General features: G+C 42.7%; 1 protein-coding gene across 1 annotated transcript in view; it reads right to left on the bottom strand.

Moving 5' to 3' along the window:
- GPR137B (G protein-coupled receptor 137B) overlaps window positions 1–22,626 on the bottom strand; it is a 35,331-nt gene extending 12,705 nt beyond the window's left edge. The window contains exons 1-4 of the mRNA XM_026844322.1: window positions 22,347–22,626; window positions 15,597–16,043; window positions 6,888–6,937; window positions 1,592–1,814 (exon numbers count right to left, since the gene is read on the bottom strand). Coding sequence (XP_026700123.1) covers window positions 1,592–1,814; window positions 6,888–6,937; window positions 15,597–15,965 — 642 coding nt within the window. The 5' untranslated portion in view covers window positions 15,966–16,043; window positions 22,347–22,626. The remainder of the gene's footprint in view (window positions 1–1,591; window positions 1,815–6,887; window positions 6,938–15,596; window positions 16,044–22,346) is intronic.
- Between the last annotated feature and the right edge of the window lie 65 nt (window positions 22,627–22,691).

The raw sequence follows: 22,691 nt of genomic DNA, 5'->3' as shown, positions 1-22,691 counted from the left end.
GTGCAGAGCACCAGGCTGGTGCCCTAAGCCAGGTCATGGAGGTGAGCGTGCTTTCACACGTGGTCAGAAGATACACGCCAGCAGATGGGAGATGCAAATGAAAGGCTGCCAGTACCAATGCCTATCTACATAGCATGCATTATCTCCAAAGCTGCTTCTATCATATTGCTGTAGAGAATGGATTTTTCTTCTGCAGCTTGCTTTTTCAGCACAACAGTAGCAGATTAAGCCAGGATGTTTCCACTGCCAGCTCCATCCAGCCATCTGTATCCCTAGGTGCGTGTAGTCGAATCCTACTGAAAGTCCCCAGAGGAACTCCCAGTTCGGGTCAACAGAAAAGAGCAAAGCACTCTTTAATTCTCATTTCCACATTCAAACTTTCATCAGCTACGTGTCCTGTCCCTTTCTGCCTGCAATAATTTTACGAGTTTGTTTGGGTTTTGTGAAATAGCTTGAAGTAAAGAAAATCAGGTTTCCTGCAGGAGGAGGAAACGGAACAATCTACCAAAGCCTCCCTTTGGTTAACACTGCTTTGTTACACAGATTTACGCTTCTGTGATTTGCAGCAGTAGAAAAACTTTTCTTACTAGTAAAAATAATCCATTGCCCATGCCCTTTGGTCAGCAAGTGACAAGCTTGAAAGAAACAAAACAAACTAAGCTGTTTTTTTAAATCTTCTCTTAAGTCATGAACTTTCAGTTGTTGTGCAGTATGGCCAGATTTGATTAAATAAGAAAAATACTCCTTTCATCTCATTAAGTAAACAGAGGGAGGAATTTTATTATAAGATTTTCTAAGTAGCAGCTGAAATTTACGTTTTTGAAAGGTTTGTTGTAGTAAAGGTAATGTGCTATTGGTTAAACTAATAATTTATTTTAGGATTTAACAATTTACTGCAAATACAAGGACCTCTGAAAGCCCTGTTTCGTTATTTATAAATACAAAACACCTTCACTAATTTTACAATAAACACTGAGGGTTTACATGATGTCACCCAGCGCCTTGACCACTGAATGTGTCAAAAGCGTAAATTTAATAGTATTTCTTCAAAGAATATTTTGTAGAGTAATATGACTTTTTTCCCCTTCTTCCAACTTGGCTGAATTTATAATGCCTTTAAAACACATTCTCATCACCTATAGGACTGTATGCAAATGTGTAAAGGGAGATTCCACTGTCTCGCTTATCTTCGGCATGCTGCTACCTTAAACATTTAACTTAATCAATAATTTGACATGTTGAAGGATCACAAAGTATAGACTATGTAGCAGTACTGAAATGAAGTGGTGTTCAGATAGGGATCTGGAGAAAGCAGTATCCACTTGAAAAACATCTGTGAGAAACTCCAGCCAGTAAGTTTTGCAAACTCTGTCTCAAAAATATGTATTTTGGGGTCACTGGTGGTAGTCAAAAGAATCCTTGGTTTGGGAATTAGTATTTAATTCATATATTGAGCAGGATGGCCAGCCAAGCGCAAGCTGTGAAGTTTAAGGCCTCCAGCTCTCAGGGAATCTAAAGAACCATGGGGCTTTGCCTCATACAGCCCTTGTCTCTCAGAAGGTACTTGAAAAGAACTGAAAATGTACCTTACCTTGGACTCCAAGTAAATGTTGGCTAAGGACATCTTGGAAATCTTATACAGGCAGATGGAGAGTGAAACAGCGCACAGCACAAACAGCGTGTCATTAATTGCCACCCGGACAGAGACAATGACTTTTCTCTCAGAATTCTGTGTCCTCACCAATACTGCACATGTTAAATTCACCAAGAGGAAGAGGAGACTTATGAAAAGAGAAGCCAGGTAGAGGGGCAACCTGGGAGAGTGAGGAGAAAACAGTTTTAGCAACATTGTTCAGCAAGTGTCAGTCATGAGATGGAAGTTGCCCTCTGAGCAATGAAAGCTGCACACGTTGGGCTGCCACAGCTGACAGTTACCAGACACCCGAGCCCAAATCAAAGTGCTCCAGATTGCTCGAGAGATTAATTCAGCTCATTTCAAACCTGTTTTCACAGTTACACAAGAAGCTGGAAGTAAAGAAACTAATGTCGAGCAGCAAAACATGGAAGACTGACTGCAGCAGAAATACAACACCACAATTCTTAAAAACTACTTAAAATCCACGTGTACTTTATTAGAGCATGCACAAACCCTCTGACTACTCATTGACAGGAGAAACATTGCAAAAGGTTGAGTTTCCTGGAATGGGCTGGTTTTGACCTTGGTTTTACTACACCACCACTGTCATAAGAAACATCACTGACTGCTGCTGTTTGCCATCAGATTTCATAATAATTTAGGGAAATCTCTAACAGTAGGAAAAGTCTCTGAGTTACTGGTTTCCCAGCATATTTCTCTGTCCCTTTTCCTAAATAACTTGGTCACGGGCAACCTCTTGAAAGAAACATCAAGAAATTTAACTAGGCATATTGACTCAGGGTTGGCATTTTGCCATCTGTGCCAGGAAAAAAGGTTCATTTGCACAACCACAGGAACAAAGCTGGAACAGAAATGTGACAGACAGAAGCCCAAGAGCTGGGCTGGTTTTCTCCATATGTTTTATCCAACCTACCCAGCAATGATACCTGCAATGTAAGTATACCACATACTCAAGTAAAGCTGCTTATAATTCCTCTTTACTCCTACACACAGCTGTGAATCTTTTCACTTAAAAAAAAAAAACAAAACCAAAAAAAGGCATATTTCCATTTCAGGTGTTTACTTACTTCATTATCATTGCTGACCAAGGCAATTACTGATAGGGGTCATAATCTGCAGTCACTGAACAAGAGGGTTTGGCCACAGCTTTTCATGACTGCTGGGAACTTTGAATTTGGCTGACAACAAACATCTAGACTGTCCCTGAGGAATCCAATCCTGATTGTTTAAAAATACTTTACTCAGTGATGATCTTTTTTTTTCACACATTCATATCCTTTTGGGACAGCATCAATGCGGCTACAAAGCTGAAGCATAGCTGGCTTCTTTTCAGAGGGCATGAAAGGAAGTGGTATACCTTGGAGATGTTTTAAATGTGTAACAGGGAAAACTGAAAGCCTACAAGTCCCTGTTTGTGAATCAGTGCCCTTCTTTTCAGCTATATCTGAGCGAGGATGCTGTCTTTTCCTTGCCAGTCACATAAATTCTCTCTCCGGGAAGACTCATTCTTAACCTTCCAGGGCAGGGCTCTGTTTTTAGGATAAGCAGCTAGGGGTAGTTCCTTTAAACCTCACAGTCTAACGCTGGAAGCACTGCAGACCTGAAGCTCCTCTCTCATGTGGCTTCCCCTGGAGAACGCCATTCCCAGTTGGAGTGGTGGTACATTTACAGCTTTTATTAATATCTTAAAAGTCTTTAAGTGGCGGTTATGTGTCTTCCTTTTCTCCCCCTCCCAAAATCTATTTAATAGTCTCATCTCTGCTTCCCTGCTGTAGTGCAGGTAAAATATTCCTGTGGCGTTTGGGCTTACAAAGAAAGGTATCCTCTTACATTCAGCCTGCTTGAGGAACATGTTCTCTTTTTCTTCATCTTAGTCAGAGGGACCTTCTGATTCAGCACAGCCTGCAAGCCCTTGATGCTGTCTTGTAACCAGCAAGGCTTAGAGGCTTCCAGGCCAGACACCTCCTTGATGGAGTTTAGAAAAAAAAAAAAAAGCACTGTCATGCTCTCATGCCCACACAGTCCCATACGTGCCAGGGTGAGCTGTCATGGCCAGTCAGTTGTGCAGCTCTTCACATAATGATCTTCCATCCCCCTTATTAACATGATGTGGCTGAGGAAACGGCTGCCTGTTTTGACAATAGAAGCACTGTTGATGAATTTCTGAATAAGCATTGATGGAGATGTAGGCTGTGTCTCTCAGGGCAGTTTTAGGGTCTCTGCAGCTGCAGAAAGCATTCTTAACTCACTTAAAGCAGAATGTATCCTTACATCTCAACTACAAGAGCACCTACGAGGCATGAATAAGTATATGGGGTTTTTTAAAAAATAGAAAAGTAGGGCAGGAAAAGTGTTTCCAGATTGCACCAGCGACTGTTCAAAAGCCTATTGTGCTTAATCCCCATTTTGGGGCTAGTCCCTTGAAAGGAGCTGTGTGTAATCTGGCTTGTCCAGGGAAGGCACGTGCCAGGGTGTTCTGTTCTTTCTGTGCCAGGCTGGATGCACCCCTAAATGTTTCTCTGAGCTTAAAATCAAACTTCAGATGAATGCAGTAAGTTTTGCCTTGTTTAACAGGAAAATCTGTCTGAAACTACTGCATTTTGTACATGGCTTCCTTCAAAACCATACAGTGTCTGAGGCTTGTGTGTAACAAGGCAGGCACACACAGCACAGCAAGCCTTATCCAAACCCAGTGACTGTAAGAAATCCCCAAGCCCAGGGAGATGTGCAGAAGGACTGTTTAAATATGAAGTTGGACTGGCTCAGGCTTCACCTTAAGATTTTTTGCCACAGCGACTAATATCATGTGAAGGCTGTGCTGATTAAAGTTTGCTTAAGCTCTCTGACAGGATTTTATCTTTTTTTTCCTATCTGAAATTATTCTGATTTCTGAGACCTGTGCCAATACATAGAACCGCAGTCCTGCCTCTCTGTTGCCTTGTTTATGTTGCCATTACCTATTGCAGAAGTGTCAATAACAGGCAATAAGGTCTGACACTTATTAAAGAAAATGGGGGGAAAAAATCAAAGAGAACATTCAGCAATGAAGAAAGATCAAATTCAGTAAGTGTAGACTCCAGCCCCTGTCTGAATGCCATCCATCTTTCTAACATCCATCACCCATCTCTCCATCAGGATTTGAGCAACTTGATCTAATGCAAGGTGTCCCTGCCCAGGGGACAGCGGTTGGACTAGATGATCTTTAAAGGTCCCTTCCAACTCGAACCACTCTGTGATTCTATGATATTTCATTAGCCTGTTACAGTTAAGATTCAGGACCTCAGCTGTGGGTGTGCACATACTATACCACTTCAATTGCCCTGTATAAGATAGGAAACGAGGTCAGATTTATTTATATGGCTCTTTTACACAGGCTAACCACATTCATGCTGAGATATCTTGATATTAAAACAAAATACTACCAAAGTCCTGTACCAACATAGCTGAGTAAGAGAGAAAAGGCTAATCCAGATCCAAGAGTGATTCGTGTTAGAAATGAAGTAGGCAAGAGTCAGGGTGGACATGGAGCTGCTGTGGGAAGGGTAGTCTGTGCATGAGTAATTCCAGTCACAATACACAAGTGTTTTGGAACAAAAACACTTCAAGAGCTACATGCAAGGTGCTAATGTAGTAATTTCAGAGGCATTGACTAAATATCACAAGCTCGCTTTGCTTAAAGAAAGAAATTTTCAAGCAGTTTTCAGGAATAAAGTCTTGCCACAAACATCAGTAACAGATGCGGTTCAACGCTTCTACCTCTCACCTCTAAAGTCATCCAGGGACATGTTCACAGACCTGCCCTATACAACCCTGACCTGCTGCCCGGGCTTTGTGCAAAGCTGTCCTCTATGTTCCTCTTGCCTATGCGTACCATCAGGGGCAGGCACACTTGCACTGGGGGCTGGCTGGGGACCTGGCTGGTGTGTGCCGTGCTTGTTTCTCATCCCATACTCCTGGATTTCCTTCCCACAGAAACCAGAGCACAAAGGGAGGTGAATGTATTTGTATGCCACTGTGTTTACCTGGGAGCATCCAGCTCTTGCCCCTTGTGGTTTGGGATGTAGCCAAGGTACACACAAAGACCCACTAACTTGAAAGCATTCCTGAGGCCACCAAAATAGATGCAGCCTCTCTGTTCCCATTCCAACCATTTCTGCATGAGCTGCAGTTCAGCGTGGAGTCCACAACCCTCAGTCAGCCATCACACCCTGCGTGTTCCATACCCTCACCAGCCCAAGGACAGCCCAGCCCAGGCCTGCTCTGACTGTACTCCCATTCTACCAAACATGGTGTCTGAAGCACTTGCTCCAGATGATCGCCTCCCCAGTTGTATCAAACCCCAACTGGATAACAAACTTTCCAGGGTAAGAACAGTGTTAATATTTGACCTGTTGATACAGTACTGTGTTCTGTTAGTCAGCAAGTAACAGGTCAGACTTCAGTTTCAAACTACTCTTTTTCTAGCCTGAATTCAGGTCGTAAATTCTTTCTTTAGAATGGAGACAATCTCTCTTTCTCCAGCCCCCACCTAAACAACATTGCCCGACCGAGGCTTTTAGGCATTGCCACAATAAACATTAATTTATTGATCTCTTCCTCAGCTTTCTGCACATTACTGCCCTTTGGGGAGCTTTCAAGTAGTTCTTGACAATTCCTCCTGCTCAGTAAGATCACAAACAAATCTCTCCACCTAAATGCAAAGCTAGCTTTATCTCAAGCCTGTGGATTTAGGGGAGGTTATCTGTGAGCTCCAAAACACATCAAGTTCAACCCATTCTCTGTAGTTCTTTCCCTTCACAGCTTTCATCTTCCCAAAACTTTTGAGTCTTTTATTACCACTGGACTCAAAAATTAATACATACCCAGTCCCACTCATTCCTGTCAGAATAAATACATCCCTCTGCTACCTTTACCAAAGCATGGGATCTGAATTCACCTAGCAATACAAATGTTAACTTGTAAACAAATCATCAGGGTGAGTGCTTTCTGTGCTTGCATTTGAAATATTTGCCTTTGAGATATGTGAAGGTTTAAAAATGGTGCTTGTGTTGGGAAATGACAGAGACTTCTAAATGTCATAAGAAGAAGCTGGCCTCAGAACCATCATCATAAAACACTGATATATAAATATGAATAGCTGAGATATGAGCACCACAAATGATAAAAGATGTAGTGTTTCTCAAAAAGCATGGCTACTTTTCTTTACATTAAATGTTTGCATAGTTCTTACCTGTATTTCAGTAGCTCTGGGGAATATTTTGACTTAGCTTTGAAAATGACCTGCAAAACAGAAAAATATTGCATCAAACATATATGTAAGTAAAGAAAGACTCTGCTCTGCAGGAATCCTGTCTCACAGGTCACAAGAAATATAATGATAGGTTTCATTACATAACAGATTTGCATTTATTGCTTATCTGTGGCAGGCAAGCTCTAAGCAAAGTATTAAAACCACTCAGCAGGTGATCACAATGTCCTTGTACACAAATTGTCTACATCATTATTTTCACTTACTTTGGCTTGGAAATAAGGCTCTTTATACCAGTATTCACAAAAGGACCAATGCCACTATAACCATAGAGGCAAGTAATTATTAGGCTCTTACATGACCTAACAGTACATGTTTCTCCCCTAGAGCAGCTCATACAGGCTTATTGGGTCAGATGCTCTGTTTCCATGACGAGCCATTCATAGTACCCTGGACTGAAATTGGATATATGTATATTGTATCCATGTTACATTGCCAAAAGGATGCCATGGAGAACCAAAATAATTTATTTACTCTGAGGTATATTTGGCTTCTGCTGACTGTCTGTTCACTATACAGCAATATGAATTTTTAGAGAGAGATAGCTTAGGCCCAATAATAACCTTGCTGTAACAGAAAAGAAAAAATACTGACATGTTTTCTGCAATGTAGCTAAGTATTTATTATCAGTCATGAGCGTTTAACCATCAGAAATCACACTAAAATATTTTAGCATATTTTATATCTTATTTATTTAAAAAATTACAGGGAAGCATCACAGCTTTTTCATAAGGTAATGTGGTTTCTGAACACACTCAGTTTACAAACGTTCATTTAAACCAACACTGAAGCACACTGATTGCTAGTATTACCAAAAAACATGCTGTATGACTTTTTCTGAGTTGTTTCCTAATTGTTTTACCCTCAAGTTATCTTGCCTTATCTATTTCACTTGGTTTTGCATGCCCTTTAGTATAGCTTGCATAGTATTTCTATGATTATCATCCTTTCCCAAGGAAACAGGCCTTACATGATCACTACGTATGTGTCTGCCTGTCACTCTGTTTATCTGTTCCCCCACTAATCTTAAAATCAAAGACATGATTCTTTATGACCCTCCTAAAATTAGTGACCTAACAGAAGTAAGGAACCCCATAAATGCGTCTGATATATGACCTCTGTGAGGAGAACCCTGCATAATGATCCCACACATCATCCAATATGAGAGAGTCTGCATAGCAAAGTGTCGTAAGATATGCCCCAGTTATGGAAACAGCTCAAAGTCAAGCATGAGACATAGACCTGGAGAAAATCAGGCTTCACTTGTTCCAGCAGTCCTGGAACAACTTGTCATTTAACTCCTATTCACCATAAACAGCTGCCTTGACATGGAAATTATTTTTGTGACGCATCAGCCTGCTTAGCACTAGCTGAACCAGCAGAGAACACTGAGCTTTTCAGCAGGCCCTAGAAAAATAAGAGCCAAGAATAAAATTGAAAAGTTGGGGAAAAAAAAATCTCTAAAAATATTCTGCAACCATTGATACTGTTTTCAAATAGTTAATATCTCTGGCAGCTTCCCTCACAAAAGATTTTTGTGATTCATTCTCCAAATTCCTGGATCATGAATTCTCGCAGGGGTTTAGGAATAAGTTTTATGTTGTTTTACTTACTTGCTACTGAAAGGAGAGGTATAAGAGGCTTGTGAATGTTCTGTGTTTCCATGGTGCACAAAGAGGGGCTGTCAGTTTTTAGAGAAGAGATGGGGTTCAAAATACTTCCTGTATGCTTTTTATACTAGACTTGTTGCCTACCCTGCTTATTCTGGAAGACACTGTGGGTAAGCAGGAAGGAACAGATTCCTGACCTCAGTGAAACTAAACAAGTAAAACTTGTCTTTAGGGCCATTCCACAATCCTCACCTGTTCTGAGTAGCACTTACTCACACATATTGTACCGTTAATTTTGACAGCTTTCCAGAGTAGCACTGAACAGAATTGTTCAGAGCCTGTGCAAAAGACAAACAACTTGCAGTGGACAATGAGTTGTGCTGGGTGGTCCACAAAACCTAGAAAATTCACAGGTTCCTGAATACCATCTCCTGTGATTCCCCCAAAAGATCCACTCACAGAGCGTTCCTGCCACACAAATGAGCCCAAGGCTGTCCTACCTAGCAAAAGCTCCATCAATAACTTAGCTAAAGCCAAACATGATGCTCCTGCTGCAGATCCAGCAGGATCTGCAGGTACAAGATTGTCAAAACAGCTGTTACTGTGATTCCATGTTTGGTGGGCCTCTCCCAGACAATTAATGCTTCTGAAATTTATGAGAGCAAAATGACCATTAAGAAAGAAAATGAACACCACATAAAAAATTGATACTATATAGATTAGACGTGGACACTCTTATAAATTCACTGCTAAACAGAAATACGGGTGGCCAAGTTCTGCCACCTTTGCTTAAACCTTGCTTAAATACTGATGGGACCTTAGTTCATGAGTAGCCTTGTTGGAAGCAATGTGATTGTCACAGAATAAAGGGCTGTTCAGTGGGAGTAAAGATGTCAGAAGCTGATCTCAATATACCTTCCATGTGTGGGTGCAGCTTTTTGCTTTTAACAGTCATTTAGCTCAAGAGACTGGTTGCTCAATGGCCCCTCCCCATAACAGTGTTGAGAAAGCTTCCAGTCAATATCTGAGTCATCTAAGCAAGTCTTCCAGCAAACCAGAGCAAACCAGGCTATTCCTAAGAATAGACTAAAGCAAGCAGAAAGCAGACCTTTTAAAAAGACCTTTCAGACAGCCCCAAGATGAACAGCAACACGGAAAACTCAGTGAAAGTACTTGCTAATTTTCTAATGTCTAAAGGCTTAGTTTTTCTTCTTAAAAATATTTCCCTTTTTGCTTGTTCTTTAAAGGAGAAATATCCTGTTTTGACTCCTTGTTTATGCCGAAGGACTGGAAACCTCAAATGAGATTCTCACACTCCCTCCTCCACTCCCCTGAGGTGTATGTCTGGCATATAAAACTGCAGCAGTACAAAAGGACTCCAAAAAGCCCTTCATACAGCCAGGGAAAATTCCTGTTGCAGGAACTGATGTAAACAGCTGCCCTTAAAGACATTTTACCAGGTCCCAGCAGAAGAGCAGTGAGGATGGCATGGGAGTCCATCAGCAGCTCACCTGCAGAGAGCTCTGCAGAGCTGCTGGGCAGCAAAGGCAGCAGCCAGGGCCAGGCTGCTGGAGCATAAGGGGGTTCCAGCTATGATTATGAAAGTTAAATCAGGAGCCCCTCTGGCTCTGTAAGTATCAATGAAACAGGTGTCAAAGCCAAGTCACATATTTCCAGAGGGGAAAAAAAAGTAAAATCTCACAGAAGCAATTTTCTGTCCATGCTGTGATTTAGCCGAAGTGATGTGACAGCTGGCACAAACCGCCCGTGTACCTCTTGTGCTGGTTGATCAGTTCACTTTTACTGGAGCTGCAGCCCACCTTACCAAAGAGCCTCACGTATGTGTTAAGTGCTTGCATATGTCTCAAGTTGGCCCTCTGCACAGGAATGAAGTTCATCTCTATTTACCAGTTCTCATTTCAAAATCTCTGTAAGAAGCAGAGCGTGTACTTTTCCTTCCCAGTTCCTTTCACCACAGCCCCTCTCTTCCTCTGTCATGCTCCATGCAAACTTCTCTTTGCATGCTGAAAATATGCCACAACCTCATGCAGGCCCAGAGCCCCTCACCATCAGTGCATATACCTTTCCTCTGCTGCATATCTTCCAGTCCCAGGCCCATCATCCTCCTTCTCTCTCTCGTGTTCATTCTTTCATTTGGATCAGATTCCCCAAAATATGTAAGTTTTTGTTCTGTTCTCTAAACTCTACATGGTTTGTAAGGCCTACTTGTCCATATGAGCAACATGACTCACTACCATACTCAGCGTCGTGTAAATTGGTAAAAATAGTCCTGACAGGACAAGGACCATTGCGGGGCTGGCAGCCACAGTAAACTTGCATGTGTAGCTTTCCTATAAAATTATTTTCTAAGTCAAATGACCTAATTCTTCATGTCAGATGCTGATAGCCAGCCAATCTGCAGTTGCAACTTGTCTCCTAGAGATCCAATACTGAGGGTAATGTTTTACGCCAAACATATTTGTTGATGCTTCACCATTTGTAGTTGACTCCCGTGTAGTTCTGTGTACATCTAAAGCATGCTTTAAATTAATAATAAGCTGTATAATACATCGTGTATTCATTTCTACTAAAAATTAAGTATTTCTTCTAAATAAAAAGCGTGCTCTGCTCTCTCAGTGGTGGTATTACATTTGAAATGCTATCCCCACTAATTAGAGGATGAGAAGTTCTCTTCATTTTCCTCCCAGAGCTAACACATATGCCAGTTCCACTGAGTTACAGGTAACCTTCCCAAAAGCCTTGTGCTGGTTTTACCCTGCCCTGCCAGGCACTTCCAGCATGGCCCACTCCCCTCTAAACTGTCTTACTCTGTACAATTTCTGTACGTTTGAAAGTCCCTGATTTTATCAGCCCTGCCTGGGAGGCAGGGTAAGCTTCTCAATCTGGATGCCAGAGAAAAGGGAAGATGGTTAAGGAGGAGGAAGGAGAGGTAAATTTGCCTACCAGCCCTTCTCCACCCATACAGCCTCACAGTTCTTGAGCTCAGCACCATGTTCCCTAGGTCCTGGAGAAGTTCCCAAACTGATGGCTAAACCTACAGACTACCAAATGGTTTGCTGTGCCTGGCCACAGGGGAGGCCTGGGATTTCCAGCATCCCCTCTGGCTCACGGTCTTTGGCCCTGACCTTGTTTTTTGAGACTGTAACCCTCCACCCGAGCCCCCCTCCTGCTTCATTTGTATTCTGTTCCCCAGGGAAATGTAAAGTCTGAGCAAACAGGACAAAGTCAAGCAAGCCCTTCTCTGCCCACCCCTCACACACACCAAAAAAGGCAACTTCTTAGTTTATTTCCCAGAGCCTCTTCACACTTTCACCCACAGCACTGACTGTAAAGCCTGAGGACTCAACCTCAGTGGTCCCTTGTTAGGCACAGGGAAGATGCGGCTAGGCAGGGCATCAAGAAAAGAGTGCCTGAGCCCTGGGATCCTCACTGTCTAGAGTCACTTACAGTGGAAAATACGTTATTTGCTGATTTGCAGTCTTTGCTTTATCAAGCAGCAAAATAAACGTGTGGGAGCTGCAGATGTGAGGCAAAGGTATCTAGGGGTTTTTATGGTCTGTGTAGGTGGAAATGCACACTTCAGCTCCCTCTCTGATGGATCAGGATCAGGGAGCTGCTCTGGCTTGGTACAACACACTTATTTGCCAGTGTTATACTATTGTTTTACAAAAGTGCTTTTTATTTTAATGATTTCTAAGTAAGCAGGCTTATCCTGAGAGGGTAGGTCACATTATCTTTTTTCTTTAGAAGAGAATGAATACAGACACAGCATTAATAAATTCAACACTCTCATTACAAATCACATGTATTTTCTCCAGTATGGGGTTTCTGAGAGGACCTAATATCATATAACCCTTAACTATAGCACCCTTTCTATTCTGCCCTAAATAGGGCATCAAGACTGTAGCAAAGGACCCTGAACTTGGCTCTTAATCCGAAGACCCCTTGTCCTGAGTCAAAAGTATTTTGATTGTAACTTCTCTTTCGTCCACAAGTCCCCTGCTTCAGCAACCCGCCCCAACACATTACAGCTCCTTCTGCTGTATCTGCTGATGGTGATGCTCAAGCCTGGGAACAGTCCCTGCTGTGCTGATGTCATCACAGCTTATTTGTGTTGCTACACATAAAATACAGTTGAAATTTGCATTCCCATTGCTTTGGGATACTTATTAAAAAGAGAATAGTTGTGGCTAACTTTCTGTCAAATTCAAAGGTGCTTATTATTCTGAAAAATGACCTCAGGCACTTGCCGAATGAGTTTTTTTGCTTGGCCGGGAGGATTTGCAATATTTTTTGAATCACTTTTTCTTCTCACATCTATGTCTAAAAGTTTTCCTAGCAGTGCCACATTTAGAAATGGTGGGTGCTGTACTGCAGATAATAAACACTTGCAAATTCCAGAGAACCATAAGGTCTCTTCCAGCCAGTCCTCTGTCTCTATACTATAGATAGGTCCCTTCTTTCCCTCTAGCTAAGCACAAGTTAAATAGCATGGTTTGCATGCAAAGAGACAGCTGCAGACCCTTCTTGCCTGCCTTCTAGAGAAAAAAGAATGAAAGTTGTTTCTGAACAGGTCTGTGAAGTTATAAGCCATTACTGAAAACAAAAATCTCTCTCCCCACCCCTTTCACACTAGTTCTTGCTTGCCTACTGGGGAAAGCTAGATGCACATTAAATATGGAGTCTCAAGAAGGTGCTGAATTTCAAGCCAAACCACCTTTTAATGGCTAGAAATAAAGAATTAATAACAGTGAATTAAAAATATGTGCACTTATTCTGTGTCTTACATTATATTTGTACAATGATGTGATGGTATTTCTTAAGGCTTTGTTTTGGCTGGGGAGATATTTAAGATGAGATTTCACTGGGAGCAACCAGCTCTAAAGCAAACAACAATACTAATAACATACCTGTCCACAGTGGCCCACGAAATTTAAAGATTATGACGCACATCACAGACTCTGAAAGTCCCTTGCAAACACTGTTTCAAAAGCCTCACAAGAGCTCTTCAAGACAGGTAACTATTACACTCTTTTATAGAGGGGCTCAGAGGAAGATTGTGAGGACTCGTCATGACAAAGCAGAAATTGTCTCGAAGGCAGAACCAATAGCCTTAGCATTTTTTCTGTTTCCAGCCACTGACTTGTACTTCCTGAATGATATTAGACAGCAATGCCAAAAATAAGTTAAAAGCACATATGTGTGCATTCTGTATGCTCCCTTTTTATATCTTCCTTAGATGAAAGGAATCAGTTACTCGCAATATTAAACCCCTGAGTGCTGGCACGCTAATGCAGAGTGCAGACTGCTGTGCCCCCTCTGTGCTCAGGGCTTCTCTTGGTGCAGAGCCAGGATGCTGCATCCTGCCTCCAGCTTTCTACAGCAGCCCTGTGTGTCTGTGCGTGTGTCTGAGGGAAGAATCTGACCAAAGGCTGTGACTTGGTCCCAGCTGCTGTGATGGGGATGGACTCAGCAATGATGGACGTTTGCCCCTGGGGAACGGCACCACTATCAAATGACTCTCACAATAACTGTGGGATAAAGCATAGGTCACCACATGCCTGAGCTGGATTTGAGTAGCATGTAGATGAAAGATTCCTGTAATCCCTTAATTGATCTCAAGTCCCAGGGAGTGGAGCAGGGTGAGTTAGCAAGTGTTTCAGACACTGAATCCAGAAAAGTAAACCTAAGCACAAAACTGTGTATGCGGTTCTAAGTATTTAATACCCTCTACAACTCAAGTGATCCTCTTACAGCTGTCATGCTTACTGTTGCTGCTTTTGCAGCTCTGTGATGGCAGCTCTCACAAGCAGCCTGATCTCTCCGGTCAGGCTGTTCAGAATTGACAGGCCTGTAATCACTACAGAGCAGTCTTAAACACCTGGAGCACTGCAGAAGCACACAGGCCCAGCATCAAACTGGTTCCAAGTGGGGCACACAGCAACACCCAAAGCATCCTGAGCACTGCTGGGGGTGCTCCAGGGCTGGCTGGTGCTCTCCTGGCCAACAACCCCTGCACCGGGAAAACTGACTTTGCCAAGGGTCGTCTGAGTGCAGGCTTGGCTTCCTGCTCCAGGCACCGCTGTAGGATTGAGGAGATAGAAAATCCAGTCCCTGCCCTCCTGCAAGCTTCCTGTGAGATTTTAGGCAAGCCTGGCAGCCTTTCCTTGCCTCAGCATGACAATATCCCATCCTGCAGCCCAGTGCCAATATACCCAAGCTCACCGTAAATACTTCCCAGCCAGTCTAACTGCAGCAACCTGGAGTGCTGTGCAGCCTAACTCATCAGGCTTCTTAGCTGTCTGTAGTACAGATACAGTCTCAAGACCTCTTTCTGAAACAGAGATACTATTTCCTTTACCCCACTATGCAACTAATTTACCTTTACATCACAGTGTCCTTGAAATAGAGGGGGTATCTCTGTACTTAGCACTTACTGGGGTCCAGAGTCACTGCTATTTGTAATAAGATCATTAGGGGAACTTGGGTCGGAAGTAGGACTCCATCAACAGTTTTGGCTGTGAAACACAGAATAGAAATCTCTCTCACAAACACATTAGACAACTTACGAAAAACTGAGGTGGGGGGTTGCCAGCAAAATTAGAAATTATATTCTGACTACAGACAGAGGTCAGGTCTGCTAAGCCAGGAGGTTTATGAAGTCTAGTAACAACAAGAATAATAATAGAACGGCATTTTGGATGTCCAGCTTTCAAGCTCTCCTATGCATTTTTCCCCCAATGTTTAAATTAAATAACACCCATTTAATAGACAATAGATCTATTATTTGCCATTCTTGCAATGATAATTTCAGGCTCCAGTATCATTGTAACACTAATCACTTGCATTTAGATCAAAAGTTTAACTTTCCAACTAAATAACTGAAATTTGCTTTTTGCATTGCTAAAGTACATTAGGAAACCACATTTTTCTGATGATTCTTATGTAACAATGCTTTACCATTCTGTCACATTTAATCAACCAAATATCTGTTGCTTACCTGTGTGAAGTAAAGATTCATCAGGGTCAGGGTGAAAAACTGGAGGCAGACTGGGAAGCAATAGAGAAGCCAGAAGATGAAGGGGCTGAGAGAATTTGCTGTGACAAAGTCTTTGAAGTAAAATGAAAAGAGCACAGTCCTAAGAGAGGCCCAAAACAAGCACAGAAACAGAAAGACAGTTTGGTAACTGAACCTCTTGTGCCTGTAGTGAAGGACCAGCCAGAGCTGGACGTAGATGAACACAAAAAGCAGTGAATAAAAAACAGTATATACAATGGTCAGGCCCAACTTCACATACGGAGGGACAGCTGGCGTCAGGGTCGGCGGAAGGGTGTCATTTTTCAGTGGGTCCCACTCAGGGGCCTCCATTTGATATCAGGAATCGTCAGAATTATTTATTAAGTTTGGCTGCCGCTGTTGCCTCCTCCTCCTTCTCCTTTCATCTTCCTACAGCATAGGAATCAAGAAAATGAAAGAAAACAAGCTGCACTTCCTCTTTGGCAGCTCACTGTGGGCTGGTAGCACATGATCACAATTCAGAATGATTCATTAGGACTGCCTTTGTCAGCAATTGGCAGGGAACAGCTCAGAAAGCTGCCCTTTGCTGATGTTTGTGCACGAATCTTTACCATCCTTAAGAGACAAAGAAATCCACCAGCCCCTGAACGTTTTACTGCTGATTTTTTTCCTGAGGAAAACTATCTGGATTTTAAATTAGTTAAGTAATGTTCTATTTTCTACAAGAAGCAGGTACCTGACATTTTCCCAGTAGCGGCCACATCGTCTCTCTTTAGGATTTTTTTTCTCCTATTTCCCATTTAGCAAGTACTTTATTTAGCTGCATTTCTTTAGGAATAATTTTAAACACTTTAAAGTACTCGTGAAAATCAAACCACCGTAACAAGCTATAACAGTTCAGCTCTGCATTGCAGAAATATTTGTGTTTATAAGGAAATACACAATTTTCACAGAAAATCTGACACATTCAGTATCTTCTTTTTCTTCTAACATAAGGCATTTCATTAGAATGGGAGAAAAGGCACATCAAGGCTTCCAAACATGGTGTATACAGGAACAAATAAAACCCCCTAAATACCCAAATTCACCAAGGTGTACATGCAGCTACAGGTTCTTTTCTTCTTGGTTGTTGTCTGTTTGTGCCATCACTGAGGCAACAGCTGACCAGACACGCCTTCTCACAAGTGTGCAGATGTGCCCTTGGGATTAAATCTATAAATTAATAGGTGCTATGGCAGGCTGCTAGGTTTGACTCACAGGGGTGAGAAGTGAGAACTGAAACTGAGTGGTTTAGACATTTGTAGCATGGTGGAAATGCCTCATGTATCTCTAGGTCATGAATAACGTCATACACCATCAAATAACAAGTTTTTTAAAAGATATTTTGGTTACAGCTGGAGCACTGCTATCTTTTTTTCCCTATTGTTTATAGTAAACTGATTACAAGAAGTGATAATTGTGCTTATTAATGTAAATACAGCCTATGTAAACTTGCGTAGTCCTTTTAAAAGATCTCTAAGTTCTTTAAAAAGGTCTCTAAGTGAAGCCCATCCTGCCCTAAAAACACCCACACTGAACACTTAAAGCTATTATATATTCCAAAATCCATGTTGAGGTACTGAAACATAAGCAGTTTGATTTTAAAGGCACTAAGCAAACTCAGCTCCCATAGACTGGAAAGGGATCTGTGGGTTCTTAGTGCCACTGTAAATCAGGTCACTTCTCTTAAGGCATCTAGGTATGATCTTAAGACCCTCACCAGGAGCAGTCAGCTTTGGAAATCCTGGATAAACAGCTTACAGAAGCAGGGTGATACACAGCACCGAGTGGCTGTGTCAATCTGACTACATGTAGGAATACAGAGAACACACAGTGAATGATGAGAAAGAGGAGAGACAATAAGAAATGTCCAAGAACTAAAAATCACATACATGTACAGAGGTAGATATGTTAGAGCTTGCACAGAAGGATAAGTTTATGGCTTCAGTATAAATACTCTGGGACTTAATTTTAAATCAGCACCTGCTCCTAGAGCCTGCGTATTTCCTGAAAAAATGTAAAATTGACTCGATACCAGGATAGAAGACGGAAAACTAGCAGTTACTGAAGCAAGTCTGTCAGAGAAGCTGTCTGTACTCAGGCCATCACGTTCATTGGTCAAAGACGGGGAAGATAAAAGGACTGGACCGGAGTTTCGACAATATGGATAACAAGTAGAATAGATACAACAAAATATATTTCAATACATACTACAGAAGGCTCCGTCTTCCAGATCAGGAAAACATCTTCCCTAGATTGATACATACTTCCTTCTAACAGATAAGGAAAACCTACCTCTTCCTAGCCTTCCCCAGTTCTACTACTAATAGGCTTGCCTTACAGATCCCTTGATCTCTGCAACCCCAGTGCACACATGAACTATCTAGAGGTCAGGGTACAGCGATAATAAATTCAGTGGGTTACACACCACCTCTCTGCTCTCAGCACAAACTTTCTGATTATGCTTGTGGCTAACATTAACCCACAGTGGCCATAAGCACTCTATTGCTTTTTATCAGTGACCTATAACAGCTCTTCACAGCTTGTGCTATAAGACTTTAACCTGCTAAATGAGGGTAAAGGCTTCCATGACATGCCATCAGCAAAACCACCAGTATTTTAAGACTGCCACATGCCTGAAGTATGCTATAGAATGTACAGAGAAGCAGGAATCCATTTCCACCCAACAAACTGCTGGTTTCCCATAGTGCCTCTGTGGATGTGATTGCCAACTCACACATTGTGGGCAGCATGTTGTAGGGAGCTGAAGAAAGCTGCGGCTCCCTTGGTCAGGTCTTGCCAAGGGATGGCAAAGAACAGTGGTCCCACAGACTGCATCACAGTCGTGTGTCATTGCTAGTAGGTTGGCAAAGGTTGGCTGGGAAAGTCTGCATTGCAGCGTTACAAGAAAATTCCTAATAGACCAAACTTCCTGTGCAGCTCGCCAGTGCTTAAGAAGTTCAGTCACTGCTTGGTCTTCAGCACGCTCCTGCTGCTGTCTAGGGATGTTGGGCAATTCCAGGAGATCTGTTTGTGTTACTGTTTTCTTTCTAAGGGTCACTGTCCAAAGGAATAAACTTGAGCGGAGCTCAAGGGCTCAAGAAGTTGCTTAGCTAGGCTGTCCCACTGCTATTTGACTTGAAGTGAACAAAAGTAGATAACATGAAATATCTGGATTCTGCAAGTTGAACTGCTGCACTGCTCCTGAGCGGAGAGGTCTAGAGTTCTCATCTTTGATGTCACTTGCAATTAATGAATTTGCTGGCAAGACTGTTAGTGAATCACTGTGTGCTAAAGCACTGTGTGCCGAATGACTCTCACTAGTGTGTAGTTCAAAGTCTTTCAGAAAGGGTTCTGCAGAACAGAGCACTTCTAGGAAGTGAATAAAATAAAGTAATTTAAGATTTTGTTAGATACAATCCATCTTCATCTTTGATTTTATACTGTGGTAGTCCAGAGAGTTTGTTCTCAGTTACACTGGCAGGGTTTTCATTCTTTTGAGGTTTCACCATTTCTTGGATTGTGTTTATTACAAATACCTGTCTCTCACGGTTTAAACCTCAAATACTGAGTAAAGTATCATACCTGGACCTTAAAGTCTGTCCTTCTTCAAAAGTTGCTTTTCCCTAAAGTTATCTGAAAAATTGTGAGAGGCTGTTCCATCCTGTTCCACCCCAGCTGGAGACACACCTGGAGAGGTTGACAGATAGGGAGGCCTCTTGCCAAACAAAAGAAAAGGAGATGGTATTCTGGTTCAACATTTTCTTTTGCTCTGCACTCCATGAGGTCTACAATTACAAAACTCAACATTTTGAAGGAAATAATTCTTGCTATTTCTTCTCAGAAACCAAGTGGGACAGAAATCTGCTGTTGAACAAGATCCATCAACTATCCGGTAGAGAGTGGGTGTATTCAGACTCTCCGAATTAGACAAAAGGTAGAGATACTGTAGAATTCATGATGATTTAATTCACCTGGATTTGTCACAACACTTACACCTCCTCTTTCTTCATTTTGTGTTCTGCAGAAATACCAGCTCACATGCTTGCAGTTCACTCATTTCAATTTAAATGTTTTTCTGGAAAGGCAAATTCCCCTGAAGCCTTTAGTAGTGATGTGGCTATTAGAATAGAGAAATTTAGCTATGTGGTGTAAGCACACACCCTCTGTGTCTAATACTCAGGCCATTGCAATTCAGTGCATTACATGGTAAGATGTCACATTTCCTGATGAGAGATGGTGGCCAGGATCCTGAAAGGAATGGACATTCCCTTGGAACAAGTTCAGGAATCTGATTTAACTACAGGGCAGGCACCTAAACTAGTGCCTGCTCAACATGATGGATGAGTTAGCCAGTAAATCCAAATTTCTCATTTGTCTTTGGATTCTGAAAACCTTGTATTTCTGAATGCTACTACATTGCAGAGCATGAGTAGTACTTAGCCTTGGAAAATAGTGCTGATGGGATACTTCCATCCTTCACTCGGTGTGGGATCATCTCCAAGTCAAGGACTACGTCACCATCTTTGGGATCCGGCGTCTTTGTGCCATTCAACATTTAGCAACTCTGGCAAAAGCCAAACAGAGGGCTGGGAACCAGTTTTCTCAAGGGAAAAAATGTCCTTTCATTGTTGGGCTTTCTCTGTGCCTGGGCATGTTAGATTTCACTATTAATCCTGACACAGACCTTATACTCAAAACATGTCTAAATAAAGCCCTCATAATAAATCAGGATTTATTATTCTAATCTCATTTAGGTCATACAGTGGCGTACAACAGTACAGATGTAGGGCCTTAACCCATAAGCCTTAAGGCAGCCAAAGCTTCCATTGCCTTCAAATAAAGTGATGCCTATGCATCAAGGGCAGGAACTCACCCGCACAAACTAATCAGAGTAATGCAAGTAGCAAGAAAACTGAAGTTTTATAATTTCAGCCAATACCTGACCAGAAGAAAATTTGCTAGAAGAATTAAATATGTTCCTCAGTGAATAGAGGATTGAAAAAGACAAGATTCTGTGAAACAAAAGCATCAGAACATGAGTGCTTTTATTACATTTTGGTTTGTCTCTGTTAGGGTGGTTATACATAGATTTCAGGCTCTCATGCAGATTTTCTCATTGCACAACACACAACAGGAACAGACTCAAGCTTGGAGATGCAGTCTGCATTCCAGACTGCTAAGAAAGTCTTGAGCACCCTGAAATTTCTGTCCATGCTGCATGTTCCCTGGGGTTTAAAACAAGACTCAGCAATCTGTAAAACTAAGATTAAAAAGCACGAAAAGGATTTTTTGCTTTTCACTGTTTAAATCATTCTTTGGAGCCTTCCGTTTTCCAGATGCCTCCATAACCCAGAAGGCAACTTTAAAGCCATGTTAGCTCAAGTACCACATATTCTCTCCTTTCCTAGCCTCCTCTGTTTTCTTTGACTCAGAGTTTACCCCCTTCTTTGCATCCCTCCCCAACCTCCACTGGAAAAACCCATAAAAGAAGCAATAAAGCAGTTAGGTATTTCCCTTCAGTGGGGAGTCCCTTAGATGCATCAGTCAGATGGGTATGAGCTAACTGGAAAAGGGAAGTGGGCTAGATGTAGACTGACAACAGAGGGAGATGGATTTGACTGCTAAAGACCACCTGGCCCACTGTCTGGGGTTTTGTATCATCTGTGACACATCCTGGCAGGGAGCATGTATTCTCAAGATCCTTGATGACTAAAGAATAAAAGCCCAGTTAAATAGGGATAATTTCAGCCACATCCAGTAAAAGGAGTTAATTCATTTTCTTCCTCTGGCTTCTGATACTTAGACAATAGTAAGTATCTGGTTCACAGCTAATAAAGCCACACGTTAGAAATCATCTGCTTCAGCCCTGATTATCTGCTCATTCAAGCAGCTGAGAATTCAGCTGTGGAAGCAAAGTCCTCAATCTTGCTCAATCCTTCTCAGTGTAATGCCTGGAGAGGGGTTTTTAACTCCAGTATCCTAAATCTACTCCAGTTGGTGCTGACATCCATACTGGCTCAGAGGACTGTGCAGTGTTAGGAAGTGGGCTTACAGATAGCCTGAGCAGCTTGATGTTTCCCTGCTTTCCTAAACTGTGTTTGGCAAGGCTGTCCTCTGTGTGGTCACTGCAGAAACTTCAGCTGTAGGGCTTTACCTGGAGCACCGATGGAGACATTTTTGTTGGTGAGGGGCCTACAGAACTCCATTCTGGCCTTTATGGGATATAAAACCAGGGTGGAAAGGAGTAACCAGTGTGGCTGGAAGCAGAGCATGGTGTCTGGGACTGCAAGGTGATGTAGCTGTGCAGAGGAACAGAAAATTCCTGAGCTATGTGTCAAACCTCAGGGTTGAATTCCCACAGGATGGGATTTCTTTGATCATTATTGAATGTGTTCTTAAGACATCTACAAACACCCAAGAGACAAGTGTAACTCCTGGGTCAAAACCAAATAGCAAACAAACCTTTACAACAAATTTGCACTCAACACTTAACACACAAGATTCAGCCAACAGCACCCTTCCCTGCTCTATGTGTGTGCAGCGTTTATATGCTGTATCCTATGTGTGTATTTGTGCTGTTACTTTCCTGCTGCCCTAGGACTCGTACAAGCTGTTAGCCTACACCTGAGGGCGAAGGACTGGCAGCTCCTCCAGGTTCGAGCGGGCGAAAGGAGAGAGCTGGCACCTTACCTGGCGGGGCACAAGGGCGTCCTCTGCAGCCCCCGGACCGGGCTGGCCCCTCACCCCCTCCGCGGTGCCTCTCCGTCAGCAGAAAGGAGGCAAAGACAGTCAGGGACCCCTCGCCTCAAGTCACCGGCCCTCGCCCCTGTCCGCCTACAGCAAGGGCCGCGGCGGGCTCGTTACTGCCCTGCCCCGCTCCGGGAACGGGACCCGACACCGCTCTCGCCGGGAGGAGATGGAGGCACGAAGGCAGCCCCGGGCTCTGAAGGGGGGTGATGCGGGGCGGTGAGCCGGCGGGCTCGGCGCGGCCCTGCCCCCCAACCGCGGCGGGCGGCGCCCTGGGCTCCCGCGTCC

This window comes from Athene cunicularia (assembly GCF_003259725.1).
Source record: "Athene cunicularia isolate RWA chromosome 3 unlocalized genomic scaffold, athCun1 chr3_part1, whole genome shotgun sequence".
Classification (NCBI taxonomy): domain Eukaryota; kingdom Metazoa; phylum Chordata; class Aves; order Strigiformes; family Strigidae; genus Athene; species Athene cunicularia.
This window is presented reverse-complemented; position numbering and strand designations above follow the sequence as displayed.